The 18182-nt window shown below is 44.7% G+C and overlaps 1 protein-coding gene across 1 annotated transcript in view; it reads right to left on the bottom strand.

The window, feature by feature from the left end:
• Window positions 1-212: 212 nt before the first annotated feature.
• Window positions 213-18182, bottom strand: part of CSTF3 (cleavage stimulation factor subunit 3) — a 238834-nt gene continuing 220864 nt past the window's right edge. Inside the window, exons 14-21 of the mRNA XM_075325610.1 lie at window positions 15913-16056; window positions 10375-10477; window positions 9677-9746; window positions 5166-5361; window positions 3908-4061; window positions 3257-3351; window positions 2887-2947; window positions 213-1317 (exon numbers count right to left, since the gene is read on the bottom strand). Coding sequence (XP_075181725.1) covers window positions 1115-1317; window positions 2887-2947; window positions 3257-3351; window positions 3908-4061; window positions 5166-5361; window positions 9677-9746; window positions 10375-10477; window positions 15913-16056 — 1026 coding nt within the window. The 3' untranslated portion in view covers window positions 213-1114. The remainder of the gene's footprint in view (window positions 1318-2886; window positions 2948-3256; window positions 3352-3907; window positions 4062-5165; window positions 5362-9676; window positions 9747-10374; window positions 10478-15912; window positions 16057-18182) is intronic.

The raw sequence follows: 18182 nt of genomic DNA on the forward strand, positions 1-18182 counted from the left end.
GAGCTGAGATGACACAAACTGACCATTCCATCCACATCCTGACTTCAATGGATCATTAAACTGATCTGTTACATTGCATTTTTCTACATTTGGAACAGCAGAAGAAAAAAATAGAATGTAAAACTGTTAGTGTGAACCAAGCCTAAACCATGACGATTCCCTGCCACATAGTGATGCCTGGATGAGCAAAAGTTCAACAGATTTAAAGCAACTAAGTGGAACAACATTTATTATTTGATAATTGTAGATGGGAAAAAAAATATAAAACAAATGATCAACTCCCCAAAAATAATTACACAGACATTGTACATTCCACTGTAGAAGAAAGCAAATCTCACATGTATGTATTAAATATTTATTGTATGAAAAAAGGAGGACCACTTACAAAACAGCCAGATCTGTTAACAGTAGATGGAGGATAATTGAAAAAAAGATAGTGGATTTTGCACTTTATGCATTTTTTTTCTGTTTTAGATTTTCCCTGACACCTTTTTCAGTGCAACAAAGACAATACTAGCACTGGACAGATTAAGGTGTGCAATTTACAGAGGATACAAATGTGGAATAAAGTGTTTTTATGGAGGCGGTACTTTACTTTCCATCTTACAGTGTTCTTTTAAAATAGCAGCGAATTTATTAAAAGAAAAAAACACAACAATAACTAAAAGGCAAAAGGTTGCAGTGTCCTCTGGTGGTGAAGAATGAAAATGCACTCAGATGCAAAGAAAAAAAAATTCTACAGTGTCTGGTACTGTGCAACTAGTAAAATTAATCAAGGGATATCAGAGAGAACTGATGACACTGCTGCCAACAATTAAGTGGATGTTAAAAAATGGTCAAAACAAAGGTTTCCAGTTTTTTTCTTTTAAAAATAAATCTGGGCCCTAGTCTTTCAATAGTACGTAAAACACAAATGAGGAAAACCGAGAAATATGTACATTACTTGACTCTGTCCTTCCAGATGCCATTTACTAGTTTTCTTGAATTTTTTTTTTTTTGCTTTTTTACATACAGCCACTGATGCAATCATACTTTCAAGATGCCCATAACAAAATAAGTTTTTCTTTAAAGCAGAAGGTTTGAGGCATAAAGAATACATTGGTTGATAAAATGTTCACCGAATCCTTTTCTGTTGCCGAGCTCTATAGATGTCATGGACTGGGGGTACAACGGCTCCCTTTTCTTCGTCATCGTCAGAATCTTCATTGGGTCTTTTAACGGATTTATTTACTAGTGTGTTTGCTTCAACTGGGCCGTTGCCTTCCATTAGGAGCTCTGCCTGGCCTCCTGTTATCACTCTCACAGCCTCTTCAACAGCTATAGGAGAAAATAAGAAGGATCAGTGTCACTAGTGGACAAACATACCACAATGAAAGATACCGGAGCCTCATGCAGCTGCAGTACAACACAAGCCTTTCCTTTATCCCCATCAAACATTCAGAAATCACTAAGAGTACATGGTTAGCTGTGTGTCCCATATCAGATGATAGAGAACTATTCCAGATGGGTTTCACATGCAAGCAGAAAATACTCAATGTCCTAGCCACGTATTTAATCTTCGCGTACTGGTCAGGAGCTCATTTTTATGATTCTTCAGTTTGTAAAGGAGATATGTGACTGCTTGTCCCACATGAGAATAAGGGATCTGCTGGGAAGATTCTGTAAGGATCTTACATTACTCATATATCTAACACAGACCCTGGGAAACATTTCTACTTGTGGCCCCTATTCCTTGCACAGCCTTCTATTACACATATGGACCGGTAAATTCAGTGGGGGCTTCATTTCTACAGAATCAAAGCATGATGGCAGCCAGATTCTCCCACTTATATCAGATGAATGAATCAGGAAGGAAAATTAAGAAACCATTTTCTCTGGCTTTTTTTTTTTAAAAGAGGTTGTAGCACAACATAACCCATTTCCAGGACTGCTACCGGGAACTTGCATGCCTTTCCCCAGTGATTTCAGCAGGTCCATGGAGTTTAGTGCAAAGTCAAAAAAGGTAGAAGAGCCGGGCACCACAGCTGTGTAGGCTCAATTACTCACGGTTCAGAGCTTGCAGCCAGAGGAGACACTACAAGCCGTCCCTAAGGCTATGTGCGCACGTTGCGTAATTGCATGCAGTTATGCTGCGATCTGCACCACAGCGTAACTGCATGCGTCCTGCGTCCCCAGCATAATCTATGAAGATTATGCAGGAGCCGTGCGCACGTGGCGTATTAGAGCGCAGCGCTTCGGCTATTGCCGAAGCGCTGCGTTCTAAAAAGTGACATGTCACTTCTTTCCTGCGCTCTGCATGCAGTCCCCGCTCTGTCTATGGCAGGGGCTGGGAGGGGCTACATGCAGAGCGCATGAAATCGGCTTTTGTTTCTGCAGCGATTTGAAGCGCACGTGTGCTGTTCAAATCGTTGCAGAAATTTCTGCAGGGCCAGTATGCAACGTGCGCACATAGCCTAATGGTGCTCTGTCCAGTCCAAAGGTCAGCACATAGCGTGGAATGAAGAAATGAAAGACGGCACTCCAGTAGGGATCCTCGGCTTTATTCACTGTAAATTACAGGCACAACATGTGGGGGGAGAGGGTGTGCGGGCACGTCGGACAACGGCCGTTTCGCGATTAAACTGCGCTTCTACGGCTCCTCAGAGGCGCAGTTTAAGTGCGAAACGGCCGTTGTCCGATGTGTCCGTATACACACTCTCCTCACAAGCTTTGCCTATAATTTACAGTAAATAAAGCCGAAGATCCCTACCGGAGTGCCATCTTTCATTTCTCCTTTCCACGCTAGGTCTATGGAGTCTCACAAGGCCGCTATATAGCACTGAAATGGTTGTTACTTTCCTGAACATAAATTATAACTTTCAGAAGGACAAAAACATATCTACTTACTGTCTGGGATCTTACAGCGGCGAAATATTTCCATAAGTTCATCAACTTGCACAAATGGACCCTGTCACGATAAACACAATGTGAAATGTGCATAGTATCCTCCCAGGTGGAAAAAGAAACATATCTTAAAATTGGTGCTTATGTGGTCTTTGCAGTCAGAGAGGTAACCAATGAAAAGGTTGTAAAGTATTTTTACAGAGCATGACACAGACTCAGGACCTTGTATTAACTAGTAACTTTATTCTTATAATAGAATTACAATATTTATCTCCGTGGTAAAATAAACTATGATTGGGCAGTCATCATTAGTTTTATTTTAAGTGGATCCTCATGATTGAACAGAGGAGAAATAAAGTGAATATTCACATACCTGGTAGCACAATGGTGGAGGGAGCAGCTTCATTAATAGCACAGCGGCAGGAGGCACTGGGAACACCCCACCAGGTACTGGGTGAAGGCCAGGAGCTGGAAAATAACACAATGCTTGTCTGTCTCCTGGGACTTTTCATACCATTACCATATGTCAATCTATAAAGTGTTTTTATCTATAAAGATTCTGAAGTGTTTTTCTACCTTGGGGCAGAATGTGATCAGCTGTAATGGGGCAATGATTGCTTTCACATTCAGTTTTTTTGATGCAGTCTTTTTTAAAGCAAACAGATAAGAGTGGAATCAAAAAAGGAGACGTCTTGGGCTTTTATTTACAGGTGTTTTCTGTCTATGATCATTCATGGCTTTGAAAACTGCACAAAAAACCTGAACAGTCATCAGAGACTGTGCAAATAAAGCAAAGGCGCTCAGTGCACCATTGGCGTGGCCAAGCAGTTCACTGCATGTAGGCAGGAAGGTGAGCTGAACTTTTCAGCTTGTTTGAGCAGTCATTTTATGCTGACAGACTCCCTTTTACACCTTCCCGCAAATAGATGTAACTGTACGTCTAGATAGCAAGTGATTTCCTGGTAAACTGTGATTAACGGCTAGAGATGATTACCCACATGACATTTATCGATAAATGACTTACGGGCAAGGTGTCTAGGCTGGAATGGGATCATTTGGCTGGTATCTGGTTTAGGGTACTCAGGCTTTCTGTCAACTTCATCTTTAAGAGAAGGAGCTATAGAAGGAGCCACCACAGGGTCTGGGATCAAAGATGCTAATTTAGCACGGGAAACGTCCTGAGAGAAAAAAAAATAATTCAAAGTTTAATTTACATTTGAAAGGTAAGAACTTCTTTGTGTATGAGTAACAAAAAGGAAAAGACTTGAACGCAGAAGAACTGTAAAGGCCCCGTCACACTAAGCAACATCGCTAGCAACATCGCTGCTAACGAACAACTTTTGTGACGTTGCTAGCGATTTTGCTGTGTGTGACATCCAGCAACAACCTGGCCCCTGCTGTGAGGTCGTTGGTTGTTGCTGAATGTCCTGGGCCATTTTTTAGTTGTTGCTGTCCCGCTGTGAAGCACAGATCGCTGTGTGTGACAGCGAGACAGCAACAACTAAATGTGCAGGCAGCAGGAGCCGGCTTCTGCGGAGGCTGGTAACCAATGTAAACATCGGGTAACCAAGAAGCCCTGTCCTTGGTTACCCGATATTTACCTTTGTTACCAGCCTCCGCCGCTCTCACTGTCAGTGCCGGCTCCTGCTCTGTGCACATGTAGCTGCAGGACACATCGGGTTAATTAACCCGATGTGTGCTGTAGCTAAGAGAGCAGGGAGCCAGCGCTAAGCGGTGTGCGCTGCTCCCTGCTCTGTGCACATGTAGCTGCAGCACACATCAGGTAATTAACCCAATGTGTGCTGTAACTAGGAGAGCAGGGAGCCAGCGCTCAGTGTGCGCTGCTCCCTGCTCTCTGCACGTGTAGCTCCGTGCGCTGGTAACCAAGGTAAATATCGGGTTGGTTACCCGATATTTACCTTAGTTACCAAGGGCAGCATCTTCCACGCGGCGCTGGGGGCTGGTCACTGGTTGCTGGTGAGCTCACCAGCAACTCGTGTAGCGACGCTCCAGCGATCCCTGTCAGGTCAGGTTGCTGGTGGGATCGCTGGAGCGTCGCAGTGTGACATCTCACCAGCAACCTCCTAGCAACTTACCAGCGATCCCTATCGTTGTTGGGATCGCTGGTAAGTTGCTTAGTGTGACTGGACCTTAAGAGGACACTGAATGAGAAAAAGTGATAAGGAAAGAGAAAACAAACAAGAGAAGAACAACAAGGGATTGAGATTCACAAAACTGGGACAGGTCAAGTAGGAAAAGTCTGTGGAGCATGTCAGACATACTTTATAACCTAAAGCTTTAAGTTCACTTGTAGAGCAGGGGTAAAGGTCCATGAACTTGTACCGATCCACCAGCAGAGCTGTCTCTTTCCCTTCGTACTCTTCTTTAAAGGCAGTGTATCTTCGCTTTTCCACTTTCAGAATACTTGCCAAATCACCAATGTTACTTTCAAACGCTAAGAATCTGGCCCAGATTTCACTATGAAAAATAAGAAATGTGTACAGAAATGAAGAAGCTGTGCAAAACACACCATGTGGGGGAACACATTAAGATATAACAGGAAAACAGATATCATCATGTGGCTGTGTGTTACTCTCAAATTACATCAAAAAGTTAATCAGTATGGACATTTCTGGGCCTCTATTGAGTATGACCTAGGCAGGTATGTATGTATCATGTCCTAGGAAGGTTGCAGCCATAATATGTTCTAGGCAGGTTATAGCCACAGTATGTCCTAGGCAGGTTATGTCCATAGTATTTCCAAGGCAGGTAACGTTCATAGTATATCCTAGGCAGATTATATCTAAAGTATCCTAGGCAGGTTATGTCCAAAGTATGTCCTGGGTAGGTTATGTTCATAGTAAGTCCTATACAGGTTATGATCCTAGGCAGGTTATGTCCATAGTAAGTCCAAGGCAGGGTATAGCCACAGTATGTGCTAGGCAGGTTATGTTCTTAGTATATCCAAAGCAGGTTATGTCCATAGTATGTCCTAGGCAGGTTATGTTCATAGTATATCTCCATAGTATGTCCTAGGCAGGTTATGCCCATAGTATATCCTAGGCAGGTTATGTCCATAATATGTCCTAGGCAGGTTATGTCCATAGTATGTCCTAGGCAGGTTATGCCCATAGTATGTCCTAGGCAGGTTATGCCCATAGTATATCCTAGGCAGATTATGTCCATAGTATGTCCTAGGCAGGTTATGCCCATAGTATGTCCTAGGCAGGTTATGCTCATAGTATGTCCTAGGCAGGTTATGTCCATAGTATGTCCTAGGCAGGTTATGCTCATAGTATGTCCTAACAAGACAAAACAAATCACTAATCTCAGGGAGACCAGCCAGAGAAAACACTGCCGGCAGCCAGCTAAGGCGCTCAACACAGTGAAATCCTAAGTGCATTGCCCCCTGGGAAGTATGCAAATCCAAAAGGTCCATGGAGCCTCTGTTAGGAGCCTCGACACAAAGTAGCCAGATATCCCTCCGGGAAGGACCTGGCCAAGGAGTGGCTCTTTCTAGGAGACCACCATAACCACCATATTAAGTGGCCCTTTGTCAATATCCAGCTCTTGACGAGTTTCTACATATGACAAAGGAAATACCAAGGCCAGGTATCCATCCACAGACAGCTGTTTTAGGGTATTGCCCCTCATCAGTGTGGAGTAGGATTCTGGCTAGGTGGGAGCAATGCCTAGTAGACCAGCAAGACAAAACAATCACTGATCTCGGGGAGACCAGCAAAAGAAAACACTGCCTGCAGCCAGCAAAGGCGCTCAACACAGTGAAATGCTAGGTGCATTGCCCCCTGGGAAGTATGCAAATCAAAAAGGTCCGTGGAGCCTCTGTTAGGAGTCTCGAGATTCCTAACAGAGGTTCCACGGACCTTTTTGATTAGCATAGTATGTCCTAAGCAGGTTATGTCCATAGTATGTACTAGGCAGGTTATGTCCATAGTATGTCCTAGGCAGTTTATATCCATGGCAGGTTACCTTCATAGTATATAAAAATTTGAGCAGAAAAAGTACAAAACGTGCACATGTTAAAACTGCAAATTGCAGGGGGGTGTGTCCAATGCACCAGCGTCTAAGGGAATTTCAGTAATGTCACAAAATGACCATCTTTGGATCTCAAAAGGCGTTTCAGGGCACGCCACTATAATGAGGAATCTATTGAGTCTGGTTATGATAGTAGAGCATCACGTGGGGTAGCTTTGGCCCTAAGACATGGTAACAAAAGGGATACGGGGGGAGTGACACGTTTCATTACCTCCTACCATGCACAATGGAGAGAAATGGCGGGGATTGTCAATAAATACTGGTCAGTGCTTTTAACTGATAGTGATTTGGTGAGGACTCTAACCCCGCGACCTGCAATCACCCCCAAAAGAGCTAGAACTCTAAAAGATCAGATTGTTAGGAGTCATTACACTCCCAAAATAGAGAGAAATTTTCTTGGCATGAGTAAAGGCCCGAGATGGGGCTGTCGGTCCTGCGGTGATTGTGGAGCTTGCCCACAAATAGACCGCACGGAGGAGTTCTGGGATTCGTCCCGGGAAAAAAAAGTGTACAAAATTGTGCATTTTATTAATTGCCGAACCTCTGGGATCATATATTGGGCCACATGTCCATGTGGACTAATATATGTCGGCCTGACCACCCGGGAATTCCGGGTTCGCATCCTGGAGCATATCCGAGATATAAAGAATGCCGCTAAAATACAGAAACCAGAGGAAATTTGTCTCCTTAAAAACATCCCATTGCACTTCAAAGACAAACATAATTGCAACTGGCGGATGCTAAAATTTAGGGGCATTGAAAAGGTCCACCTTGGGGTAAGAGGGGGTGATTTCAAAAACCTATTGTACCAGAGGGAAGCACGGTGGATAACCATTCTAGATACTGTAAAACCAAAAGGTCTAAATGATATAATTAGCTATAAGCCCTTTTTGATCTGATATCTGGCTGGACTCGCGGTTTGCTGCATTTGGGGGTGTTGGATTTTGGCTGTCTGTCACCTGCCACATGTTTTAATTTTATATTTTAATATACTTTTTAGATTTGGCTGCTTGTCTCCATGGAAATATGGACGTTTACAACATTTTCCTATATAGGAATGGAATCCATCTGGCCTATGAATTTCCTGAACACTATAGTCCTGCGGAGTGAACACTAAATGGAATTTAATTATTTTTCTATTCTTATATTAACTATTATTGTTTGCCCTCTTTATGTACCTTTTCCAAAATGGCGCTCTGGTGCTCAGTCCTGTGCGCGCGCGGCGGTCTGATCCTCTCTCCTCCTCTCTGCCTGGCGACCTATCGGGTACCGTGATTGTGCGCATGTGCACGCTTGGTTTCCGGACGCCGGCCAGAGAGGAGGACGGGCATCTGACTGCCGTAGCGCGCCGCCATAGGATGGTGAGTTTCACTTGCCATGGTTAAAAGAGCCACACACACTACACCTGCACCTCCCGACGAAGCGGCAGCGAAACGCGTCGAGGTGCAGGGTGGTGTGTCTGCATGGTGTCTTTGGCAACATACCCGGGTACGTTATTTGTACTTTATTGGGGCCTGGGTGAGGTCGCACCCCTCCTTATCTGATAGACCCTGGCATGTCAACAGCCGGGTAATGCATTTTCATTGGTCACCTGAACTGCAATGTCCATTACCTGGATGGTTTTGTTCTATATGAAATGTTCTATATAATAACCGGATGTAATTGTACTATGACTGATATGGTTATATGTGGTCACATGTTTATTTGGTGATCTAATTTCTACAATTGGAGGGTTGTGATGGTCATTTTGTGACATTACTGAAATTCCCTTAGACGCTGGTGCAATGGACACACCCCCCTGCAATTTGCAGTTTTAACATGTGCACGTTTTGTACTTTTTCTGCTCACATTTTTATATCCCTGTGAAATCATGTTACTATTATTGATGAAATAAAGTGTATTTTTACTATGAAATTGATATATTTTTGTAGTGTAATTCGTATGAATATTTCTATGGAGGTCTTTTGTAGGAGCATACTTGTGTTTGGTGACTCTTCATAATATATGTCTGAATATGGACCTAGGGATTCATTTTCTTTTGTACATTCATAGTATATCCTACGCAAATTATGTCCAAAGTATCTTAGGCAGGTTATGTCCAAAGTATGTGCTAGGAAGGTTATGTTCATGGTAAAGCCGAGGCAGGTTAAGTCCATAGTATGTCCTAGGTAGGTTTTGGCTATAGTAGGTCCGAGGCAGGTGTGTCAATAGCATGCCCTAGGCAGGTGATTAATATTATATCCTACGCAGTTGTCTACATTGTATTTTCTAGGCAGGTGTTTACATATTATATCCTAGGCAGGTGTGTACATAGCATGTCCTCGGCAGGTGTGTACATAGCATGTCCTCAACATGCACTTACCAACTTTATGTTTATAAAACATTCATGTGTATGTGGTATAAAACATTGTAAGGCCAAATGGAACAACAATATTTGTACGTCATATTCACATTAATCTGCAGAATTGGCACATAAACAGAAAGCTGATCAATCAAACTTTATTGAAGAAGAGAAATAAATATCATGTTCTATACAAGGACTGATCATTCAATCAATCTTGAAGAGTAATTAACATGAGCAGAACTGAAGATTGTTAGATGATGCAGGATTCAGACAACTACGATCAAAACGTAACATATAATTTATGTATAAACAAATACTTGTAACATGTTTTCAGACATTATACTTTTAGCAATATTTCAATAGCTGAGATAAATGAGTAATAAGAATACATACCCTGACTTCTCCGGGGGCAAGCTCCCTGAAGTTAAAACTCGTTCAAATAATACTCTAGTGTTGTTGTCCTCTGTATGTGCAAATTAAAAAAGAGAAATTAAATGCTAAATATTAACTTAAAGCAATTCTATAATATGACAATGAACAGGTGCACACGGAGGGTTGGAGAATACTGGCTTTGTGCTTATTATTGAATAGAAGAGAATAAAACTTGTCATTTCCTCTCTTATATGCAGTAAAACATACGGTAATAAACATTTTTAAGGCATACCTTTTCAGCTCTCTAGTTTAAGCCAAACGCTGGGTTAATACAGCCCTGCTGAAACGTGAGCCATTCACATCCGCAAACTGCAGACGTGACTGGCTCAGTGTGCAGATCTGTGTACTCAAATGCGTGCAGGACATGCCTACTGATGACATGTACTAGTTGGCTCTAGAAATCGGACCAAAATAGTTGTAATTTTTTTGCCATGAAGACTACTGGTTGTTGCTCACTGTATATATTGAGTCCCGGACAGCACACTTATGTACAATACGCATGTCTGAATGTGCCCTAAAGTAGTATATCAAATGTCTGAGCACAGCCACACTGCGCCATATCATAGTTTTTCCAATATCAGTGTGTGAACTGTTTTGTTCATGGCCCGTGTCAATCAGACTTCATAAACATTTTGCATAATGTATATTATCTAACTTACCATTGAGGTGAGATAAATAATCAATATAAGCTAGAACATATTCTGGAAAGTCTCCATACTTTTTCAAACCCAACTCAAAAATCTTGAAGGCAACTGATGTGTCCTAGAAGAGAAACAGAAAAAAAAGTTACAAATTAGAGAATTTCTGTATTCACTTATTAAGAGTAAATTGTCTGTGTGAAGCACCAACTCAAATTGCTGGTCTGCTACATGGAAAGGAATTGTTATCTATTCCTGGCATGGCTATTATTACTTGCTTTCATGAAGGAGTCCTTTATACACTGCCTGTCACAACTAGGTATGACATACAGTGCCTTGCGAAAGTATTCGTCCCCCCTTGAATTTTTCAACCTTTTCCCACGTTTCAGGCTTCAAACATAAAGATAAAACATTTACATTTTATGGTGAAGAATCAACAACAAGTGGGACACAATTGTGAAGGTGAACGATATTTATTGCTTATTTTAAATTTTTGTAAAAAATAACAAAAATGAAAAGTGGGGCGTGCAATATTATTCGGCCCCTTTACTTTCAGTGCCACGAACTCAGTCCAGAGGTTCATTGAGGATCTCTGAATGATCCAATGTTGTCCTAATGACTGATGATGATAAATATAAGCCATCTGTGTGTAATCAAGTCTCCGTATAAATGCACCTGCTCTGTGATAGTCTCAGTGTTCTGTTTAAAGCGCAGATAGCATCACGAAGACCAAGGAACACAACAGGCAGGTCCGTGATACTGTTGTGGAGAAGTTTAAAGTCGGATTTGGTTGCAAAAAGATTTCCAAAACTTAAACATCCCAAGAAGCACTGTGCAAGCGATCATATTGAAATGGAAGGGGTATCATACCACTGCAAATACCAAGACACGGCCGTCCATCCAAACCTTCATCTCAAACAAGGAGAAGACTGATCAGAGATGCAGCCAAGAGGCCCATGATCACTCTGGATGAACTGCAGAGATCTAACGCTGAGGTGGGAGAGTCTGTCCATTGGAGGACAACAATCAGTCGTACACGGCACAAATCTGGCCTTTATGGAGGAGTGGCAAGGAGAAAGCCATTTCTCAAAGATACCCATAAAAAGTGTTGTTTAAAGTTTGCCACAAGCCACCTGGGAGACACCAAACATGTGGAAGAAGGTGCTCTGGTCAGATGAAAACAAAATCAAACTTTTTGGGCACAATGCCAAATGATATATTTGGTGTAAAAGCAACACGGCTATGTGAGTTTTTACTCATTTATGGGAGTCTAAGACATAGAGTTGCTCTATGTCTTAGGCCCTCTGCGCACTAGAAAATGGAATTTTCTTAAGAAAATTCCACACCCTCTGAAAGATTACCGCACCTGTGGTAAGAAACCGCAGCAAACCGCACCCGAAAACCGCATGCGGTTTTGCCGCAATTTGCAGCGGTTTTGCCACAGTTTTGCCGCGAATTTTCCCTACGGTTTTTGACCATTATCTATGGCAAAAACCGCAGGCACCTGCAGAAAAGAAGTGACATGCAATTCTTTTTGCTGCAGAAAATATGCAGCAAAACCTGTTGGTGAAAAATTTTTTTTTTTTTACCATAGGTTTTGCTGGGGAAGGACTGCTGCAAGGTTATAAACATTTTCTACAGCAAAACATGCAGCAAAACCGCGGCAAAAACTGCAGCATGAGCATAGGGCCTTAGACTCCCATACATGAGCAAAATCTCACATAGGTTAGATGTTGCCAATGCATAAATAACTTGTCAGGCCAGAGGACTCTTATGACCAAGGAAATAATACTTAATTCATTCTGTATACCCCTTCTCTAGTATTGTAGTACTCCAAGGGCAAATCCAAAACAGCAGGCTCTAGAAAGCAAAAAATATATCATCCTTAAATACTGTCCTTGTAGATACGATGTTATTTTGTGAAGGGTGTGGGAATATATACCTTGTTCTCAATATCCAATCTTACTGTGTACTCTTATTCTAATATAGGGGAAAATCCAAGATAACAGGAGAGTTGAGGTGCCTATTTAGTTAAGTAGGCCCGTTGACTCCTTTCCTAATATATATCTGATTCCTCTGACTAGAGATTGAGTACTAGTTGGAAACCATAGTATATTTAATGCAATTGTTGTATTGTGTGTATGTGGTTTGTCTTTCACATTCTTTTACACCTGGTTTTGGTGGTGGATACACTGCTAGTTAGTGATAGGGATAGTGAGGGTCAGCCACCTAGAACGGGGGATGACCAAAAAATTATTTGTATATTTGTCCAATTACTTAGAGCCTCTTTCACACGTACGTGCCTCCGGTACGTGTTTGGCAGTTTTCTCACGTACCGGAGACACGTAGACCTATGTATTCCTATGGTTTTGGACACACGTAAGTATTTTCGCAAGGAACGTGTGTCCATTCCGTACTTCCGTGTGTTTCTCACAGCAACATGCCCGTTTTCTCTCCGGCATCACGGGTGTCACACGGAACGCAAACATGTCACACGTAATGCAAACGGACCACACGGATGTGTTCTGTGTGACACGCACCGGAGAAAAGACATGTGTCTGTGAGAAAAAAACAAACAAATCTTTACTCACCTTCTCCAGCCCTGCAGTCTCTGCCGCTGCTGTCACTTGCTGCCGACCGCCACTCATTATGCTCATTGAATATTCCCTTCACTGCGGCCGGAAGCAGCAGCAGCGGGGAGTCGGCAGGACTGGAGACCGTAGATCAGCACCACGGACATCGGCGCCAGGGACAGGTGAGTAGAAAGTTCCCGTTCTCCATGTGTTATCACAGATAACACACTGAGAACACACGTGTGCCATACACACGGCACACCGAGGGCAATATGCACCTTTGACATGTCCGTGAAAAACGAGCGTGATTTTCACGGACGTGTAAAAGAGGCCTAAAGTTGTTTTTTTTATTGCACTTCCGGTGACGTTTCATTTGAGAGGAAGCTCAAATGTGATGTCACAGGAGGCTGGAGCTGCAGTCACTCCCCATAGTGTACATCGCCTCTCCTGGAAGACGATGTCACTGGGGGCAGCACAGCATATACATACTAGTTTCTTGCACAGACTCCTGAGGATGCCCTGAATCTTGGATGATGGACACTGTGGCCGTGTTTAGTGGAGTGCTGGCATGTTACTCATCTCTCTGCAGCCACTTCCATTGCTTGTGTGAAAGATGTCAGCTGGTGACAGTGCTAGATGCAGATTCAGTGAGTGACACCAGCACCGCCTACAGCCTCTAGCACCGCAGTCATCTGCACTGGTGTCACATACAGTTTTTAGCACTACATTCAAACCAAGTGAAACAAGGGTTTGGTGCTAGAAGTAGTTAGTGACACAAGTGTTGCCCCGCTGATAACTCAGAGAGATGAGGAACGTTTGGCGCTCTACTAACCCTGGCCACAGCATCCATCATCCAGGACATCCTCAGGGGGCAATGCAAGAAACTAGTAAATATCTGCAGTGCTGCTCTGGTGACGTCCTGTTCCAGGAAGGGTGATGGACGCTGTGGATGGCAAGTGCAGCTCCAGCCTCCTGTGACGTCATGTTTAAGACTCCTTTCAAACAAAATGTCACAGGAAGTGCAGTGGAACAAAACACCTTTAGGCCCTGTGCGCACTAGTAATGGAATTTTCTTAAGAAAATTCCGCAGGATCTTAAAGATTTCCGCACGCGGTATGTTGCGTATTAGTGCGGATTTGGTGCGGAATTGACGCAGGTTGTTCCCTGAGGGATTTCACAGTTCTCCCCGCTCCTGCTGTCCGTGGTGCTGAAGTCTCCGGGCCGTGCTTTTGTCCCGCGCAGCTGCCTACGGCGCTCTGCTGTTTGGGGGTCAGCTGTGCACTGCATAACTGCATATGCATGAGCAGGCCTGGAAGCATGAGAGCAGTGTCCGGAGGCAGCTTCGCAGGAGAAGGGGAGTATAAGATCAGCGGTGCCGTCAGTTAGCTGATGTGCAGCGACCGCTGGAGTCCTCCACCTGGAGTCCTCCATCTGTCACCGCAAAGCACATCAGTGAAGTCACCGCTGATCCCGGCGGCTCACTTCACTTGCGTCCTGACCCTCACAGTGAGCGGTCATGGTCTATGGCGCTCACTGTGAGTGCCAGGTGTGGCAGAGCTGGAAGCGTCGTGGGACATCTTGTGGATTACGTCGGATCTGGAGGGCTGTTATTAGGGGTTAATAAAGTGGTGAAAGAGGGGACTTTTTTGTGTTATTTCAAATAAAGGATTTTTGGGGTGTTTCTGCTTATTTACTTTCACTTACAGTTTAGTGATGAGGGGGTGTCATATAGACGCCTGTCATCACTAAACTAGGACTTAGTGGCAGCTATGGGCTGCTGCCATTAACTCCTTCATTACCCCGATTGCCACCGCATCACGGCAACGGGAAAAGTCCGGGACTGTCGCATCTAATGGATGCGGCAATTCCGGGCGGCTGCTGGCTGATATTTTTAGGCTGGGGGGCTCCCCATAACGTGGGGCTCCCCAGCCTATGAATTCCAGCCCCCAGATGTGAGGCTTTATCCTGGCTGGTTATCAAGATTGAAGGGGGACCACATGCCGTTTTTTTTTAAATTATTTATTTATTTTACTGTACGCTATAGACCTGCCCACCGGCGGCTGTGATTGGTTGCACTGAGACAGCTGTCACTCAGCGTTGGGGGTGTGTCTGCCTGCAACCAATCACAGCTACCGGTGAGCAGGGAAGGAGTGAATACGAGATTGAATAATAAGCCGGCTCTGGAAGATGAAAGAGCCGCCGCGGGAGTAGTGTGACAGCCACCCAGTCATCGGTGAGTATGAAGCGCTTGTTCCTACCCCTTTGGGGCAGATTCTGTTCCCCATAAACTTTATATGGGTAGCAGCATCTGGCCAGATACCGGGGATCAATCCTCCGCCAACCCAGAGTCAGCGGGTGATTGATCTGCCAGCCCTCGAAACCGCAGGGACCTGCGGAAAAGTAGTGACATGCAATTGTTTTTGCTGCGGGAATCCCGCAGCAAAACATGAAGCTGTCAAAATCCGCATAGTGCGCACAGCATTTTTTTTTCCCATAGGATTTGCTGGTGAACCACTGCAGAGATGTTATGAACATTTTCGGCAGCGAAACATGCAGCAAATCCGCAGGAAATCCGCGGCAAAAACCGGCAAGTGCGCACAGGGCCTTAGGGATTAAATAGGGGAGAAATGTGGGGAATTGTATTATAACGATTATTACAAAAGTGGTTAGGGTGTAATGATAAATAGTTAGAAAATACATTTTAGGTGTCGGACCACCCCTTTAAATAGCCTGTCAGTCCAAATCTAATCCTTCGGATAGTGAAGTGAGCAAGTAATCTCAGTCAGGACAGCTCATCACATATGATCAAAGCATCAGGCATGTTGAAATCCAACATGGCAATCCTTATATCTCCCAAAATCTGTTACTGGAGAAGAGTGGGGACACCCCTGCACATTAGATGTACTTTTTAGCCCTCTGAGATTGTGGGATTTGTCCGACATTCATGTAATATTTAGGGACACCGTTAGACCTTTTCAATCCTCACCTTACTACAATAATACTCCATTAAGGCCGCTGTGACGTATACATGGTGACGAGTTCGAACATCTTCTCTGGCTTTTTTAAAAATCGTTCTTCCAGCTTTAATGCCTTCTGCCCTTCTAGCAAACTTCATGTATTGGATATAAACCTGAAGGAAGGACAGAACACAATCAGAGTGCATTGTGCACTAAGGAATTATTTACCCAACCAACATTACTTTCCATGGTCCGTGTTATGGCTGCAAATTACAAAATGACCATCCATGGATTTCCTGACTTGATCTAATATCCTAATAGCCACATACACCATGGGAATAAAACTATCAGGAAACCCCACACATCTCATATCACTGAATTCAGACTCATCCCTCAGTCCCATTGCCATAGAAGTATAAAATCCAGCCCCTTGCCATGCATTTGTGAAAGAGCGTCTTGTTATAAAGGGTTCCCTGAAAAATGCCCACAGGAAAATTGCCCACAGGAAAATTGCCCACAGGAAAAATGCCCACATGGAAAATTGCCCAAACGGAAAATTGCCCACACGGAAAATTGCCCACACAGAAAATCGCCAATTGCAGCATCACAAAGTTTCAGATCTATGATATTTGAGGTGCAAGGTGAGGATGTTCACATGATAGGTGATCAACTTGTGATTTACAGTTGACTTAGTGCAAAACTGCAAAAATGCTGAAGATCTGTGGTTTGTAGCAGTCTGTCATTATCAGCAATAGATAGATACAGTCTGCTCTAATCTCACTGATTCTGCCTTACTCCTTCCACCAGCCCAAAACAGCAGCACATGCAGAACCAGCAGCAGTGTGATCCAGAGGAGCAATCACTACTATCTGTACTCACAAAAGTATCACTGTATTATCTGTTGAGTTACATGTGACTGCAGGTCACATCTAATACATTATCATCTCAGGGGAGCCCACAAAAAGCAGGGTGCTGCTGGCAGAGATAGGGTACTTTCACACTTGCGTTCATCGCAATCCGCCACTTTGGAAAATAGCGCAGTCCGTTAACGGACTGCGCTATTCTCTACACACTTATATTGACGACGCACTGTGACGCAGTGTCTGCGTTTCATCTGCTGGCCGACGCTGAGTCGTTATTTTGACTGAGCACCGGGAGGAGGGAACGCAGCATGTAGCGTTTTTGGTGTCGTTAAAACAACTCACCTTGGCGGATTCCGTTAGAATCCGCCAAAGTGTCTAATGATCGTCTATGGTGGCGGATTCCGCCGCTATGCGCTAAGCAGCGGAATCCGCTGATGGATTCCATCACATTCCACTGAGCATATGTACCGCCCCGGGGCTTGGCCGGCTGCCGAGCCGCTCGGATCCGGGCTCGTCGGTGGGTGGCTCGAGCTCCTCCCGGACCCGGGGGTCACGTCGCTCTGAAGGGATGCTGACGCTACGTGAGGGGTGGTGTTCAGTGGGGAGGTCCACGGCTGAGGCTGCGGTTGTTTTTGGGGGTTAAGTTCGTGACGCCACCCACGGGTTGTGGTGAATGGATGGACACCACCGCTGCCGTTGACTAGGCTCCCGGGGAAGGTGTTGCGCAGCTTGGTGTTGACCCCTCCGTGGGTAGGGGGTGATGGTCCCGGGGGCCCGAGGGTGCTGAGGAGGGGGGATGCGTGCTTGCTTGTTGGTGCAATGCGGTGCGCGGCCCGAGGGAACTGTTGTACTCACTATTACAGACACACTGGAGTCTCTGGTAAACCAAACAAGATAGTGGACGGTGCCCGCAGCCGGCTGCGCTTCTCCCCCTTTTTCAGGTTGGTGGTTTCCGCCTTTCTCCTGCACCTCACTTTTAGTAGAATGGTGACTCCTATGCCTGAGCAACAGTAGTCCGCTCCCCAGCTTTGTGTGTGCCGGTAGAACCCGTTTGCCCGCAGATCCTGGCCTGTGGGATCTCGATGCCGGGGCGGTGGCTTTCTATCCCTCTGGTTGGGCTATTGTCTTCAGTCGGGTCTTGGGTGGGAAAGTACCTAAAGTCCAGACCCCAATCAGTGAATTCAACTCGGTCCAGTGGCTTCTGGGCCTCGTACTGGGTCTGAGTACCCCTCCTGGTGCTCTGGTTTCCAATCGGTTCCCCGGTTCGGTACCGGCGGGCCACTACCCGGTACCGGTCCCTTACGGTTCCACCGGCTGTAATCCCTGCTCCTGTAGGCGGCCACCACCGTCTGCCCCCTGGCCACAGGGTATCCGGGCTCCAACCCAGATCCCTGACAGACGTCCACACTTTGCTACCACTCTCCTCCACTCCTGTC

This window comes from Anomaloglossus baeobatrachus, chromosome 10, assembly GCF_048569485.1.
Source record: "Anomaloglossus baeobatrachus isolate aAnoBae1 chromosome 10, aAnoBae1.hap1, whole genome shotgun sequence".
In the NCBI taxonomy this organism is placed as follows: Eukaryota; Metazoa; Chordata; class Amphibia; order Anura; family Aromobatidae; genus Anomaloglossus; species Anomaloglossus baeobatrachus.